The following is a 16,650-nucleotide window of genomic DNA, read 5'->3' as shown; positions in this document are numbered from 1 at the left end:
ATTTTATTTCCTGTCTATGCTATTTGTATATGTGCAGCACTTTAAACTAAAACCAGGGTTCATAAAGTGCTTTATAAATAAAGACGGCATGGTATGGTAATTGATGTGTAGCAGGTTTTTGTCATGGCATCACACTGGCAGAAAGCACGGATCAGTGCTGGAATCTGTAGCTCCCAGCAGCATCGGCCCCATGACTCTCACATGCACCACCAGCTGAGAATGAAGCAAGTTGGTTCACTGCTTCAGGCACAGGGCTGTACAAGTCTTACAAGTCTTTATCAATTTTATTTTAATTTCACAGCTTCTCTTCTTGCTCTAGGCTAACTATAACTACCCCTACAGCACAGAGTTCAATAATGCTGTTCTTTGTGAACATTTTGTAGAACCTTCAGTTCAGTTTGTTCTGTTCTTGCAATAATAGAAAATAGGAATGAATCTGGGAACAGATGATGTATCATCATCTATTCATCATTTTATCCTAATGAACTTATAGTACCATATCACCCTATTAGAGCACTTCACTCTCGCTCTGCAGGCCTACTTGTTGTTCCTAGAGTATTAAAAATTAGAATGGGAGGCAGAGTCTTCAGTTTTCAGGCCCCTCTTCTTTGGAACCAGCTTCCAGTTTGGATTCGGGAGACAGACACTATCTCTACTTTTAAGATTAGGCTTCAAACTTTCCTTTGTGCTAAATCATATAGTTATGGCTGGATCAGGTGACCCTAAATCCTCCCTTAGTTATGCTTCAATAGGTGTAGGCTGCTGCCCATGATGCATTGAGTGTTTCTTCTTCGGTCACCTTTCTCACTCACTATTTGCACTGAATCATTAAATTGAGTTTTCTCTATATGTATGTATCTATATGTAGGGTGTACCTTATGCCTACCTTGGCACTGTATAAATAAAATTGCATTAAATTATTTACATTTTTTTTTGTTTTTTGTTTTTTTCGTTTCTTTAATTGGTCAGTGCAATGAGCATGCAGTGTCAGTGTTATATTGTCATCTACCAGTGGCTGTTATGAATATAGTTCTGATGGTCTTCCTTTCTTTCAGGGGAAAGTTTGCTGTGGTCAGAAAGTGTGTGGAGAAGTGCACGGGTCATGAGTACGCTGCTAAGATAATGAGGAAGAGACGGAAAGGGCAGGACTGCCGGATGGAGATCATCCATGAGATTGCACTACTTGAACTGGCCAGCGCCTGTCCCCATGTGGTCAACCTCCACCAGGTCTACGAGATGGCTTCAGAGATGGTGCTAGTTCTGGAGTTGTGAGTGTCAAAAATTCAAGGTTGAAACCTTTCCTTTCATGTTGTTTAGAAATGGAGACCTACTGGGAAACACCAGCAGACATACTGCAAAGAAACAGAATGGCAATTCAAAAGTGCAAAAACGTAAAGGGGCAAAAATTGCATTTTCAAATTGTTTTTGGCGCAAAGTTAGCAAACATTTTAGGATAAATACTGTACATCCTTTTTTTATCCCGGTAAAATGAATTAATGATAATTTAGATAATGCTCCACAGTAATGGTGTAGTAAGTGCCCAGAAGCATTTCACAGTGGCTATCAAGTGGCGACACTTGCTTGACACCATATTAACCATAGACTGTTTATAAAGATTTATAATCCAGAGTAAACTTGTAATCACTGTTAATTATATTAAGGTTACTGGCAGTTACTGTGAGAATAAATCTTATGAAAATTCTTTGTTTTGCTATAAAGATCTCTTTCAGGGTCTTTTAAGCTTTTTTTTTTTAGTCTCAAAAATCACCACTTATTCAAAAAAAAACTACCGGTAATGCTTCTCAAAATATCTTGAAAAAAGTAAATTACATTTTAAATTATTTACATCAAAATGATAATCTCAGGAAATCCACTCTCAAGTTGTTAGAATATTTAAGATTTAATGAAAAAGGATTTACAATCCGGAAATATCCATCGTCTGAAAAGAGTTTTTAGGTAAGTTGTAGTACTATTTCCACACTCCAAACTTGGCTGGACCTTCTTTACCATTAATTTCAGTTTCAGCAGTGTGACATGTTTTTGTAGCAGCATTCATCTCATCTGTATTTTTGGGTCAGGGATTTCTCCTCTTCTACTTGACAGTGCCCCTTAGATTCCCTGTGTCGCTTAGGTCACAGTGAACCAACAATCACCCACACTAGCAGATTACATGACACCCCATATCACCACAGACTACAGAAACGTCATGTGATTTCCAAATGAAATATATTTACTTCCATCTGAAACGAGGACTTTGGGCTGATATTGTCTCTGATTCAAGAGTGACTTGATATTAGGAATGTGACAGTCGTAGCTCCTTTCCTCAGGACATCTGTATGTGGTGGCTTTCACCCCAACCTCAAATATCTGCTCAGTTTATCAAGACACCACATATTTTCAGAAGTGGTCCGACGTTTTCGGAGACGTCTGTTACCCACCAGCTCGATAGCTAGCCGGGGTTTAAGGCTCACTAGAGCCGGTGAGAACACCGGACTCCCGGCAAATCGTTTTCAAACCCACCGCCGTCTTTCGCTACTCAGGTTAAACATGATATATAAGTCACTTAGATAAACTTAAAAATGTTATTGTTTGTCTTTTTTCAGTATTTTATTTGTTCCTGAGTAAATTGGTTTGGCTGAGATTAAAGTTATAGTTTTTACACAGCTGAATAAACGTCAATAAACTGATTAAACAGAAGTGTGCAAGTCTGCAAATTTCATTAAAATGTAATAAACTATCATCTTGTCTTTATTTTTAGTCAGCACATACCTTAAACACTTAAAGCTGTAAGCTAATGATAGTTATATAAGAGCAGATGCTGCTGGTGCAATAAGCTGTACGTTTTACATGATCTGATTAGTCGACTAATCGCAAAAATAACCTGTGACTAGTCAACTATCAAAATAATCGTTTGTGGCAGCCCTGTTGACAATCCTCTCTATGATGCAGTCATCCCTGTTCCTTGTGAGCCCTGTCCTACAACAATTTTTAAGTTTCCAATCATTTTCATCAATGATCATTTGTCGCTTAAGCACCTTGTGAGGTGTGTCACTGAACTTCATCCCATGATTGCAGTTACTTGTACTGAACTGAATTTATACTGTTTGAGTAGTAATTTCCTCACACTCAAAATGAAATACTGTACCAATTAGAGAAAATGGATTTCCAATTTTCCATCCATCCATCTTCATCCGCTTTATCTGAGGCCGGGTCGCAGGGGCAGCAGCCTAAGCAAAGAGGCCCAGACCTCCCTCTCCCTGGCCACCTCCTCCAGCTTATCCGGGGGAATACCAAGGCGTTCCCAGGCCAGCCGAGAGATATAATCTCTCCAGCGTGTCCTGGGTCTGCCCCGGGGCCTCCTCCCGGTGGGACATGCCTGGAACACCTCACCCAGGAGGCGCCCAGGGGGCATCCTTGTCAGATGCCCGAACCACCTCAGCTGGCTCCTTTCGATGTGGAGCAGCAGCTGCTCTACTCTGAGCCCCTCCCGGATGGCTAAGGGAGAGGCCAGCCACCCTTCGGAGGAAGCTCATTTCTGCCGCTTGTATCCGCGATCTCGTTCTTTCGGTCACTACCCACAGCTCGTGGCCATAGGTGAGGGTAGGGACGTAGATCGACCGGTAAATTGAGAGCTTCGCTTTTACACTCAGCTCCCTCTTCACCACGACGGACCGGTGCAGCGTCCGCATTACTGCAGGTGCAGCCCCAATCAGTCTGTCGATCTCCGGCTCCCTTCTCCCATCACTCGAGAACAAGACCCCGAGATACTTGAACTCCTCCACTTGGGACAGGAACTCATCCCCGACCCGGAGTGGGCACTCCACCCTTTTCCGGCTGAGAACCATGGCCTCAGATTTGGAGGTGCTGATCCTCAGTCCTGCTGCTTCACACTCGGCTGCGAACCGTTCCAGTGCGAGCTGGAGGCCCTCACCTGATGAAGCCAACAGAACCACATCATCCGCAAAAATCAGAGATGAGATTCTGAGGCCACCAAAGCGAAAGCCCTCCGCCACTGGGCTGCACCTAGAAATCCTGTCCATAAAAATTATGAACAGAACCGGAGACAAAGGGCAGCCCTGGCGGAGCCCATCACCCACCGGGAACGAGTCCGACTTATTGCCGGCAATGCGAACCAAGCTCTTGCAACGGTTGTATAGGGATCGAATGATTTCCAATTTTTAAAAATGAAATTAATTTTAAAAATTTCATTTTTCTAAAATGAAAGTTTAGTTTTTCAAGCTTTTTTTCTTTTATAAATATTTTTAGATGCACTAATATTTGTATTATTTTGAATGATCACGTTGCCATGGAATAGTAGACTTATGGACTACTATTGTACATAGTGGGGTTAAACAGAGGGGTATTGGTGTGAATGAGCTTTCTGGTCCTACAAAGCTTCAGGCCAAACTTTAATGCTTCAGCAAACACTAGCTATTCTAACAATGTGCTCTGCTTTTTTCTTATGTATACACACACGCCATTTGCATTATAGGATATGGATTTGGTTTCCTCTGTCTTCTGGTGAGGAGGACAGACAGACAGCAGTAACAGAGACAAACTGAAAGACAGCTCCGTCTGAGCTAGCGTGGCATTATTACACATAAATGGGAAACTGTAATTTAGGCTGCAGTAGCTGCATGAGTTGTTGATCTCATCTCACTGGTCACGTTTGGGTATGCTTGACCTGGTTCTTACTGTGTGCGTGTGTGCGTGTGTGCGTGTGTGTGTGTGTGTGTGAGTTCATGACATGCCAGGCTGATTAAGGTCTCTCTCACTTCCAATCTCTTAGTCTATCCTTGTCTCTATCCCTGCCAATGCCATATTGGATTTTGCCTGCATGCCAGACCATAGTGAATCCCACCTCCCCCACACGCACGCACGCATGTATGCGTCCGTGCGTGCGTGCGTGCGTGCATACTCACAGACGCACAGAATGTGTGTTTAACCAGTTGAGAGCAAACTGCCAGATTAGATGGCATTGACACATTCTGGATCAGCTGTCATGTGTACACAGAACCTCTGACAGTGCTGAGGATTGTACTAGTATTTTCACTGCACAGACAGAATGGTACATGCCAGTTATCCCAATTGTTAGGAAGTCCAAGTGAGTCTTAAAGCTTTTAAGAATAATTAGGAATCCCACATATGAGGTCACCTCTTATGTTATTTTTCTTCTCTTGTGTAGTTCTCTTAACCAAATGTGTCATTTCTTGAAACCAACTATACTTTATTGGGAAGGTTTAGTCTGCTCAGCCTTCCCAAAAAGGACAAGAATCCACTGCTGTGATGACAAGGAGAGAAGGGTTGAAACTGAAGACTGATTCCTCCCTTGGTCTCGTACTGAGCTACTATATCATAGTATTTATATGATGAAGTAGCTACGTGGTACACATGCATGTGTCCTGTGCTACATGGCTAAAAAGATAAAATTCTAAACAACAGTTGAAGAGAACTCATTTAATATTTAACACATAAATATTAGACTTTGTTATTTATTGAGGATAATGGTCTATTAATAAAAGTCAAAGTATGCAGACATTTAGGATTACCAGTTAATTTGAAGGTGAAATCCGATGCGGGTTTTGATTTAAAGTGGTGCTCCCCATTATGTTTTTCTCCACAAATATTTAATACATGGTCATGGTTTCACAGCCAGCCTTAGAATGTTTGCATCATGTCTTTGGCATCTAAGCAGGAATGACAAATTTCTGACCAAAACTCGTTGCATTTAATGCAGTTTTTTAGCGCTTAATTTGTCAGTAGCTGAAGAAATGTAATGTCATGTCCACAGCCTGGGCCTCATATTTCACTCTGTCTGTGAGAGATGAGTGTGTGTTCTGCCAGTGTTTCACAGATTATAGTGTTTTGCAGGATTATGTGCTGTCAGCAGCACATGCCATACAGTGCAATCTGTCCAGTTAAGAAGATCCCATAAGTTCGTTTTTTTAAGTGCTCTAGTAAGCCCACCTCAGTCTGTAATCCCAGTCCCAGCCATTGCTCATATAAAGGCTAATCACAGAATTAAGTGCCGTCCTGAATGCGGACACATCTCTCACACACACAGACCAAACCATACTGCACTTTGACTGGTGTTATATGAAATTAACAGTAGATGTATAAGTATAACGATACAAGAAATGTTTGTGTCTGCCAGTCTGTCTGTCTCTTTGTTCATTTATGTGTTTAGGAATGCAGTATTTCTATCTAGCTTATAATTGGTGTTGGATCAGGTGACCCTGATTCTGCTCTAGGCTCAGGCTGCCCTTGTTTTACTCTGATTTGTTTATGCCATGATTACATGTTATTAACTTGTCTACACCCGCCTACAGTTTGAGTTTTGTCCTGTTAGCTGTTCTTCATCTCTCCGTTTTGTCTTGTTTCTTTTCACCCCTTGAAGTGGTGGTGACCAATGACAGCCCTGCTTGTTTCTGCTGGATTACTCTTCTTGTTTAAAAGGAAGTTGTTCTTCCCCTTGCTTGTTTGCTCAAAGAAGATTGTAGAATAGCATCCATATCTTCTATTTTAAATTCTGTTGAATAGAAGAAGCTACTAAATTCATAATAAAACTACAGACAAGGAAATCTAGGCCCATGTTGCTGCTATTCGGTCTATGTACTGTCCCCCATTCTTTTCGCTATCCTTTTTATATGGGAGGGCAATAGAGCAGAATGCTTCCATTCTTCCTGACATGGGATGTTGACAACACAGTCTTTCCTTTTTTCTTTTCTCCCCATCTTTTATTTGGCCAGCAGCTGACAGATATTTCGGGCAGTGGGGCAAATGGTGATGGAGGATTGAAGGATAGAGGGAGGAGGGGGCAAATAGTCTACGAATGAGGGTCATAGAAATCTATTCATGACATTGCAGAGGGTGGGGAGTGAGAGAGAAAGGGGGGAATAACACTGAGACATGAATAGTGTAAATGCGACAGAGAATCATTAACCAGAGAGAGGACAGTTACCCACAGAGAATGAATGAGAGCAATAAAGAGCTCCATGCGCTCGCTGCTGGCTGAGCTCCAACTGGGAGTTCATTATGTATTGAGCCGCACGAGTGCATGTGATCAGTCCAAGTATGGCTCCTCGCCCAGTCGTACTGAAAAAAATGGATACATACTGGTTTATAAACTGGTTTGATACTGTAAAGATCATATCCTCTGAGGATCATCGTAATATCATCATCATATTATCATATTAAACTACTTTCACTGTGTCATACCCAAAAACAGTCAGCGGAGGGGTGGATCACAGACATCATCACAAATATATTTAAAAAGAAGTGAATAGTTTCCCACAACCAGTGATCACTATATTTGTATTGAACAGTGGTCAAACAGGAAGAATTAGAGAGCTGGTTTACTGAGTAGAATAAATTAAAGTGACAAAGTAAAGTAGGAGTCATGCAGGCGATCTACTAAAGTGTGCCAGTTTCTGAACAGCAGCACAATTTAGCAAGTAGTCGAGCTGCAACATGCACGCAGCTTGGTAGTTGTAATCTGACCAAAATATTATAAAATTTCTATGTGAACATGACAATCAACATGCATTAGATGTATGTTCACCCTGTGAGGCTCACTGATGTGTTTAACAGTTTAAGTCAACAGTAGAACTCTGCAGCTTAAATTTGGTTTGATGATGTGATATTTGATCATTTGTTGATATGCTGAAGCTGGACAGTACAGACACTGATTAATGAAGTAACACCTTTTCTCATTATTTATGTCATGCTGCTGTTGGGTACGGTCATTTCTTTTTGTTTAAATAGAAGACTGTTTAACTTAAATGTCAAACTCATTGGGGTTTTATACAAATGACATATATGTGTCAAAGGCTGAACAAAGCCTGTAGGAGGTTAATTAGTGATGTCAGGTCACAGACATGTAGGCAAATTATTGAGCTTCTATTTTCCACCAATAAATGGAGCCATTAGGATGTGGGGAACTCCGGGTTTCTGGACATGAATATTTTATGAAGGGTCACTTTGCTCCATTCATTTGCACTCGGTCTGACTGTATTGTTCCCCTTCTATCTGTCACACACAGTGGGGTTAGATTAACTGATGATTATAAAGTGTCCACAGGTGTGAATGTTAGTGTGAATAATTCTGTCTTTCTGTGTTAGCGATTTTGTTTTCTTTTTCCTTTCAACAAATCATCTGAAGTTGATGGTAACGGATGGCCGACCAAAGTTAAATTGATTCAGTCCCACAGGACTGTGCTGGCATTAATTACATTAGCAACTCATTAATCAAATTCAAACTGCCCTCCAGCCTCTGGGTCAACCTGACATCTCACAGGGTCTACTGTAAGGCTGTCAGGCCAACAAGCAGGCAGCTAGCCAATCTGTGTTTGTTTGATATAATGTGTGTGTGCTCCTGTCTAGCTATCTTTGTGAGGACCGAAATCTGCATTCTGCTATACTTGTGAGAACCAACAGTCACTTGTGAGGACACACTCACCGGTCCTCACAAATTTGAAGGCTCAAAATGTGGTTTTAGTGTCAGTGTGTGGCTGGGGATTTTGGAAGTGTGGATCGCTTGTTTAGTGAGACTTCTGTCTCTTAAGTTGATTAGGTTACTTCTGTTTAAGAAGCCAGGCAGCCTGTTATGAAAGTCTTATCAGTATTTGCTGGATTAAGTGTCACAGTTTAACTCAGATCTTGATTCCTCTGCATGTTGAAGTTACACTGTAACTCCCACATGTGTAAATCCGCACATCACCACTGTTTGTTTTTTGGGGGCGTTGGAGATGGGGTCTGTATTAGTGATGGGATTTCCGGCTCTTTTTAGAGAGCCGGCTCTTTCGGCTCCCAACCGGCTCTTCAGGTTGTTTTGTTGCTTTAATTAATTTATTATCAAAAACAATATAAAATTATGCACAAAAGGAATTACTAATGTAAAAAAAACCTGTGGTTTTAATTTTATATGTTTATATATAAATATATGCGGTGGCTCCTGGAGACAAAACACGTACAAACTCCAAAATACATTTCTAGCATGAACTGAACTTCAGAACAGAGCTGCCTAGATCACTTAAATTACACAATTGAAAGCATGTGTATTGTTTGTGTATTTATACACAAGCACTCATATATATTCAAATAATTTAAAAAACTGTTTATTTACCTGTTACTACCACACACCTAATCCAGTTGTTGGTACTTCCTGGCTTGTGTAGCCTCTAGGTAACAAAAGCTCACCACTGCCCCCTAGCATCCTGGAGCACTTCTGTTGTGTTTGTACGTGTTTTGTCTGTAGGGGCCACCGTAAATATACTCTTATTTATTCACTCCACATAAAATGTTATAAATAAATCATATTATACAAACCCAACTATTTACATTTCAACTTTTAAACAAATTTAAAGTGAAACAACACAAAACACTGCAAACCACAACACAATTAAATAAAAATAAAAATATGAAAACAAAAAGAAGATGCACATCCTCTGTCATATGGACCTGCATGAATAAACTTTCTGAATCCTTTATCATCCGCAACTGAAAATAGTTGTGGATGATTACTATACATTTCTAATGTGACGTTGTTGTCCCTGGCTCTCTTTCTCTCTCTCCCTCCCGCTCTGTGCGGAGTGAAGTGGGGAAAACAGTGCGAGATAGGGTGAGAGAAAGGGGGGAAAAAACAAACCCACGGCTCCCAATAAGGAGTCGGCTCGCGTCGTTCACTTCAAAGAGTCGGCTCTAAGAGCCGTTTTGTTTGCAACTGACACATCAGTAGTCTGTATGAAGTAGGTATTTAATAAAATGAACATGTAACGCTGCATGTATGAAGACTAATTTACAGCTACTCTAAATATCTGTTAGATTGAACACTATCTTTGAAGCTGGATTTAATAAATCAGTTTTTGGGACAAGTTTAGCACCATCTTGTGGCAGTACAGAATGTGACACCAGTGGGTTTGGTTGGTTGCTGCTTATTGACTTACATTATTTTATGTTAGCTAAGTGACAGAAATGATAACTTAGTGGAAAACAAGTCGGTCACTTCTCCACTGTCTTTGGCTGCAGCAATGAGTTTTTTTGTTAAAACCAAGAATATACTGTTCAAGTTCACTCTCTGTCTCAAGTAGTAAGTTGTTTTTCGTTGCTGGCTAGCTGCACTGAAATGTAGAAATCCAGCTGTCACCCCTAATGTGAGTGTTTGTAGAGGACTTTATGAATGAGGACAGTTTGAGGAGTGCTTGAGGTGCACCGGTGGTTCACTGGACCGACAAGATCAGGTCAGACATTTGTTTCCTCCTCAGGTCAGGTGGACAGACAGAGTGGTGTAATCAGCTGGTGTCAACAAGATGTGATGAGCACTATTTTATGCAGTAAAATCTAAACAGTTTACAACGTAAAAGGAGCCAGATATTAATAATAAGTAATGACTAAATGCAGGGGGGTCTTTGCTTGTGTAAGGCTTGTGCCTTTCCTGTGGCGCTCCTACAATACAAATGTAATGAGGTCAACTGCAAAAATAACTGATTTACTAAAGCTATACACGAGAGGCACAGTGTCAGTTTTGCGACTCACATGTTTTGCATGGATGTGTATTTATTTTATTTTATTTATTTATTTATTTTTATGTGGACATCCCGTTTTGGGTTGTCTAGACCAGCGGTCCCCAAACTTTTTTGCGCCACGGACCAGTTTATGCCCGACAATATTTTCATGGACCGGCCTTTAAGGTGTCGTGGATAAATACAACAAAATAAAACCAGTACCGGTACCAAAAAAAAGATTTATTCATAACACACGTGAAAAGACCCAGGAAAACCGAGGTAACGATAAAAACGATAACAAAATAACGCTGAAAACCAATAAAAACCCTGAAAACCAGACATTTCACACCTGAACCTAAACTCTCGCGGCCCGGTACCAAACGACTCTCGGGACGGTACCGGTCCGAGGCCCGGGGGTTGGGGACCGCTGGTCTAGACCACAATACTAAACTTTGCTGATATCCTCTCCTCAGAAACTACATCAAGTAAAAAGACAAACCTTTGTTTTCACATTCATCAGGTCCCAATCGGCCCAAATTAAAAATGCATGCCATGAAAGAGTCGTTCGTCTGCATGTTTAGAGCAGGTTTCTGCGTAGTAAGTAATGTTTTGTGTTCTTCTACTCATCGAACAGGTCAGCTGTTGAACACAGACTTCAGGTTTACAGGTTTGATTTTATATCTACTCTACACACATGCATCAGAGCAGCATTTGGGTTTCACTGCCCAAGGATGGAGTAACTAGGGATCGAACCACCACCCTTCTAATTACTGCACCTCCTGAGCTAAAGTGGCCCTTATTGAAAATCGTATTGTTTTCTTCTTCAGCCTCTTGTTATTTATTTTATCTTCCATTTTGTCCTCATACACAAACACCTGTAAAACCTCCTCTTACACTGTATTATTTTTCTTAGGACATCACTGGCTCCCTCGCTCTCCCCTGCATGTGTTCACTTTTGAGCCACTTGCTTTCGCTGCAGGTGATTATTGAAGTGAACTAACTGCATCTTTGTACATAAAGTGGAAAACTGTTAGATCACTCAAAGAACTTTCCATTCTCATGGGCCCATTATGGGATGATACTGATACTAAATCCTGAGCTGCCCCTTGTGTGTGTGTGTGTGTGTGTGTGTGTGTGTGTGTGTGTGTGTGTGTGTGTGTGTGTGTGTGTGTCAGATAAAAGTGCTATGGTATGGATAAATACACTGTATGCATGTTGGAGTCTAATTGGGTGAATGATACTTTTAGTAGAAAGTGTTCTTCATTGTCCTCCAGGGTCAAATGACCTGGATACACCTGCAGTGTATTAAGTCTGGCGTATCAGACTTCTCACAGCAGAGCAGTGTGTGTGGCACCACACTGCATTCATATGTCTGATCCTCTGAGAGATGAGGTTTCTCTCAAACTTTTGAATGCACCTGCAGTTGTTAACCAGGTGTGTGGCCAACAGATTAACACTGAACATTCCCTCTGCTTTGGCCTAGTTATTAATCGTTAATTTTTCATTTCCAGTGCTCTATTTTTTTCTGGCACTTTCTCCAGTCACACACTGCTTTCTGCACAAAGTTATTTATGAAGACACTGATGTTTAAGCTGCATCACTGCCTTCATAAAACAGTGGGCTATTGGCCTTTGTCACTTAAGTGAAATCTGTGGGGTTTTGTGATTCAAACTGGGGGAGAAATAATTAAAATAATTAAATAATTAAAAATCTTATATATGTCCTTGTGGTTGTGGAGCTGAAACGGATATTAGAGTTTCTCCACTGCGTGCCCATTATGTAGGCTCTGCGTTATCCATGTTTGATTCATAAACCAAAAAATGCGATACTCATTCAATACTAAGAATGACTTTTGGATTACACATTAATTTGCAACAGTATAAATATGACGCACAACTTTAACAAGATTATAGTATTAAACAGTTGATCACAATTATTAATCATGATTAATATCAGCCAACACACAGTTAAAATTAGCCCTTTACGTATTAGAAATTACCCAATAGTGACGTGACACAAGGGTAGGAGCTAGCAGCTATGGCTAATAAAATAATAATGGCGCTAGGAAGCAAACTTTATCAGGACTGGCCATTTGTAACTGTAGTAAACAGTTAATGAAACAGGAAAACATCATTATTTGTGTCTACAAAGTCTTATGTTTCTTCTAAATTTCCAGATTTAAGCTGAGAAAAGTCTACCAGCAGCTAGGTAGAATAAAACTGAATAGGGCTTTATTGTCATTTTAAATGAACAGTGACATTGTGGGTGCTCCACACCAACTGTGGGAATAAAATATAAATCGTAAGACAGTAGGAATAAATAACAAACAGCAGAAATATGTATACAAACAAGGAGTCTGGAGGTGTGGGATCTGATTGACCTGAGGCGCTGATCAGAGGGCAGCAGGTCAAACAACACCACCGCCTCAAACACTGTGATGGCCCCTTGAAATATATAGCAATGAAATATGCAGCCAGATCAGCAGAAGCACAGCACTACCTCAGACAACCTAAAATGTTGTTTTGGTTCTTTTGTTTCTTTGTATTACATCAAAGAATCTTTAAACATCTGACACATATGTATTTTCCCCACACTAGATGAAACAACAACAATAGTGTCACTGACGTTATTTTTTGTATAGATTTGTCACATTTTTAATACCCATGGTGTGCCCCTTTGCTAAATTATTTTTTTGTCTCAGTTTTTAGTATCACATCTTGAAATGGTCTGTAGCACAAACATTCATTCATTATGCAACCATTTGTTCCATGTAATCATTATGAAAAAGGCCGTTAACTACATAAAAGAGAAATGAAAAATATACAGAGAATCACCTTACAAACCCCAGAGACACACCTACTGAGTGCCAGACACCTGCCTGATCACCTACCTCAGAATTCTGTACAAAAGTGAGTTTGCAACTTCTTAGTTCACCTTCTGTTATGCAAAGGAGCTGCTGTCAGTGAAATCCTGCAGTTGAAGTTAAAGGGAACTTCTCTGCATGGGATTGCTGTAGCTCAGGTGTAGTAGGTCATAAACTAATTGGAAAGTTGGTGGTTTGATACCTGGCTGTTCCAGTCATGGTAACACCAAATTGCCCTCCGATGCATCTGTCAGAGTATCAGCGTGTGCAAATGTTAAAACGAAGGCACTTACTTACTAACCCTAACCGTACCCAGCAAGTGCCTTTTCTAACCATTCGCTGTGTGAATGAGGACAAGTTGCATAAGTGCTTTGAGTGCCCAGGCAGAGTAGAAAAGTGCTACTTATGAACCAGTCCGTTTACCATCTGCAGATACTGTTTACTGGCTTTGAAGGTGATGGTGCAGCTGCTTTGATGGGCTGAAACTTGAAACTCCGTCTGCTGTTGATTTCAGTAAATGGATGAGCCACCACCTCCCCTGTCTGTATATTTGCAGATGGGCAGACAATGCTGATGGTGCTCCACTGGAAAGCACAAGTCTGGCTTCAAAGCATGCTGTTTTCTTAGGAAGTGTAAGATTTATTCATTCTTTCTTTAAGCTGATGCCATTTTTCTGTTGCACTCAGCATGATGCCATGATGGAGGGAAAAGGGTAAAAAACAAAACTAGCTTATGTACTGTTCTTGAGACAAAAACACATTTGGTATGACCACACCTCTAGATGTTTTCCCACCATTGCCAAGCATGGACGGTGTATTTGTGCTCGTCTGTCTGTCTGTATGCATGTCTCAGTGTGAAAATAATACACAGTAGCTGATGGACCTAGCTACCTGGCTGATTTATTTAAAAAAAAAAAAAGCCAATGCACAAGTGCCTAAATACCCATATGTCCATCTTTTATACTGTTTATTGTAAAAATGACAGAGAGACCACTGCCAGCACTCTTGGCACACACTTAGAGAGGACGAGAGGTCAGGGCTGGCAACAATGTATCACAACCTTAGAAACAGTGTTAATGGGGTGAGATTTGTAGCATTCATAAATAAAAAAACATGTTTTTCAGTGTCATGAGCAGACCTTTTAAACTTGAAGCTTTATGATATCCAGTGTTTTTTTTTAAAAATGGTCCAGGAAAAGTAGACTGGTCTTGGAGACTGGAATCTGTTGGTCAGGTTGAAGTTTGGGAATTTACAAATGAAAAACCAGAATTGCTCTTCTGGAAATGTTTGACTTAACCCTTCACTCAGGTCCTGGATCTCAATGTGTGAAGTGCGTAGTTATACTGTAGCTGGGCTTCAGTAGTGCCTCACACCTTGGTCAGTGTTCAGAATGGGTTTCCTGTCAGGAACTGTGACATTTGGCTTTGATTAGGACTCAACAGTTCTAACCCAGACTTTTCTTCCCAACCTGCAAACCAAAAACGCAGTCACACAAACCTCTTCCTTCTCCTCTCTGCCTTCCTCTGAGATAAAGCCTAATTCACCAGCACCCTAAGGGGACCCGTTGTCTATTCCTGACTGCCCTCACTTTATATTTTGAACCGAGTTTATTGAGTTTACATCTGGTCAGAAGAAGTTAAAGTTAGATGTAGAGGTTCAGTAAGTTTGACTGTTTGTATTTTGATTACAACCCTTTTTATTTGTGTGCGACTGAATAAAATAACAAGTTATCACCAACAGTGTAAATGGCCCCATTCAAGCTCATAATTAGTTTGCTATATTTGGATTTGATGTGCTATTTCTGCCTCCACCTCCAACAAGTCAGAACACAGACAGGTCAGAGAGGGGGTTATTTCTGCTGGGTCTTGTGGGATTCACCATACAAAGTAATCACGTAGGAAAAGCTTCATATTCATTTCGGTCAAATTATGGATGAAACAAGCATACGGTCTGTAGTTTGGGTTGCTGCAGTTCCCTCCTACAGCCAACCCCAGAATTACACATTGAAATGTTTGAGGGTCTGCAGGCCTGAATGGTGTAAGATACTTTGACACTGACACATTACAGAGGGCCAGTCAACAGATTTGCAACTGATCTGTCCCACGTCATGTGTCTTCTGTTGCAGTGCGGCTGGAGGAGAAATTTTCAATCAGTGTGTGTCAGACCAAGAGGATGAGGCCTTCAGTGAGGAAGATGTGAAGAGGCTCATGAGACAGATCCTGGAGGGAGTGGCCTTCCTCCACCAGAACAATGTAGTTCATCTTGACCTAAAGGTTTGTGGACGCACTCGTGACTCTCCACCGTCTCCTTTACTTTGTGTCACTTGTGTAGTTGATACATTTTCGATCTTGTAAACGAATCCCTGATACATTCTTTGTGTACACATCACCATGACACAAAAAGTCTATATGAGTCTAACAACAACTGAACTTCTATCTCACGTGGAGGCAGAGGGAAACATCTGTATTTTGAATGACATCTGCCCCAGTGAAATCAGTTTAAAGCACAAATTGAGTATTTCCTGTGTGAAAGTGATGGGCAACATTTGCACAGGCTAAGGTTTGCGTGGGTTATCCCACAACACAGTTCAAACACATAATTATTAGGTAATATAACTGTGCATGTGATAGGAAGTGCTTGAAGTGCTACTCAGTTCTCACTCTGTAGTAAAATGCTTTGAAGGTCAGCCAGTGGACTCCATGAAACACACACAAGTTAACACAGTTTAAAAAGCTGTCTAACGATAACACGTGTGCTGTCCTGTCAGCCTCAGAACATCCTGCTGACGAGCACTTCTCCTCTGGGTGACATTAAGATTGTGGACTTTGGTCTGTCCAGGATGGTCAGCAGCCACCAAGAACTAAGAGAGATTATGGGAACCCCAGAGTATGTTGGTGAGTTGTTGCTCAGCCTTGCTGCTACCACCTTACAAGAATCGAACACTGGGGTGATTCTAAACAACTGTCTGTTCGTCTTCACAGCTCCTGAGATTCTGAATTATGAGCCAATAAGCACAGCAACAGACATGTGGTAAGGAAAGTCCTATAGTGGTATACTGAGATAAATTTCATGTGGAACAAAAGGTTTTGAAAACTTGTATTTGATGAATTTTGCTAATTACCTATCGCAGCAGTCACACACAAACAGACATCTCAATACAATTTCCTCAGCTTTCTTTCCAGTATGAGCTTCATTTGAGTAGAACTTTTAACTTTGTTGCCCCCTACTGGCAGTATGGGTGATTTTCAGGCAATGTGCTTGTCTTCAGCAGTCTTAAAATACATATA

General features: G+C 40.9%; 1 protein-coding gene across 1 annotated transcript in view; it reads left to right on the top strand.

The window, feature by feature from the left end:
• The window catches only part of stk17a (serine/threonine kinase 17a), a 37,270-nt gene that overhangs the window by 15,395 nt on the left and 5,225 nt on the right, over positions 1-16,650 (top strand). The window contains exons 2-5 of the mRNA XM_005747475.1: positions 1,056-1,268; positions 15,489-15,636; positions 16,131-16,257; positions 16,345-16,393. Of these exons, the coding sequence (XP_005747532.1) occupies positions 1,056-1,268; positions 15,489-15,636; positions 16,131-16,257; positions 16,345-16,393 (537 nt within the window). The remainder of the gene's footprint in view (positions 1-1,055; positions 1,269-15,488; positions 15,637-16,130; positions 16,258-16,344; positions 16,394-16,650) is intronic.

Source organism: Pundamilia nyererei, unplaced genomic scaffold, assembly GCF_000239375.1.
Source record: "Pundamilia nyererei isolate P.nyererei 1_Seehausen unplaced genomic scaffold, PunNye1.0 scaffold00198, whole genome shotgun sequence".
Taxonomy (NCBI): Eukaryota; Metazoa; Chordata; class Actinopteri; order Cichliformes; family Cichlidae; genus Pundamilia; species Pundamilia nyererei.
This window is presented reverse-complemented; position numbering and strand designations above follow the sequence as displayed.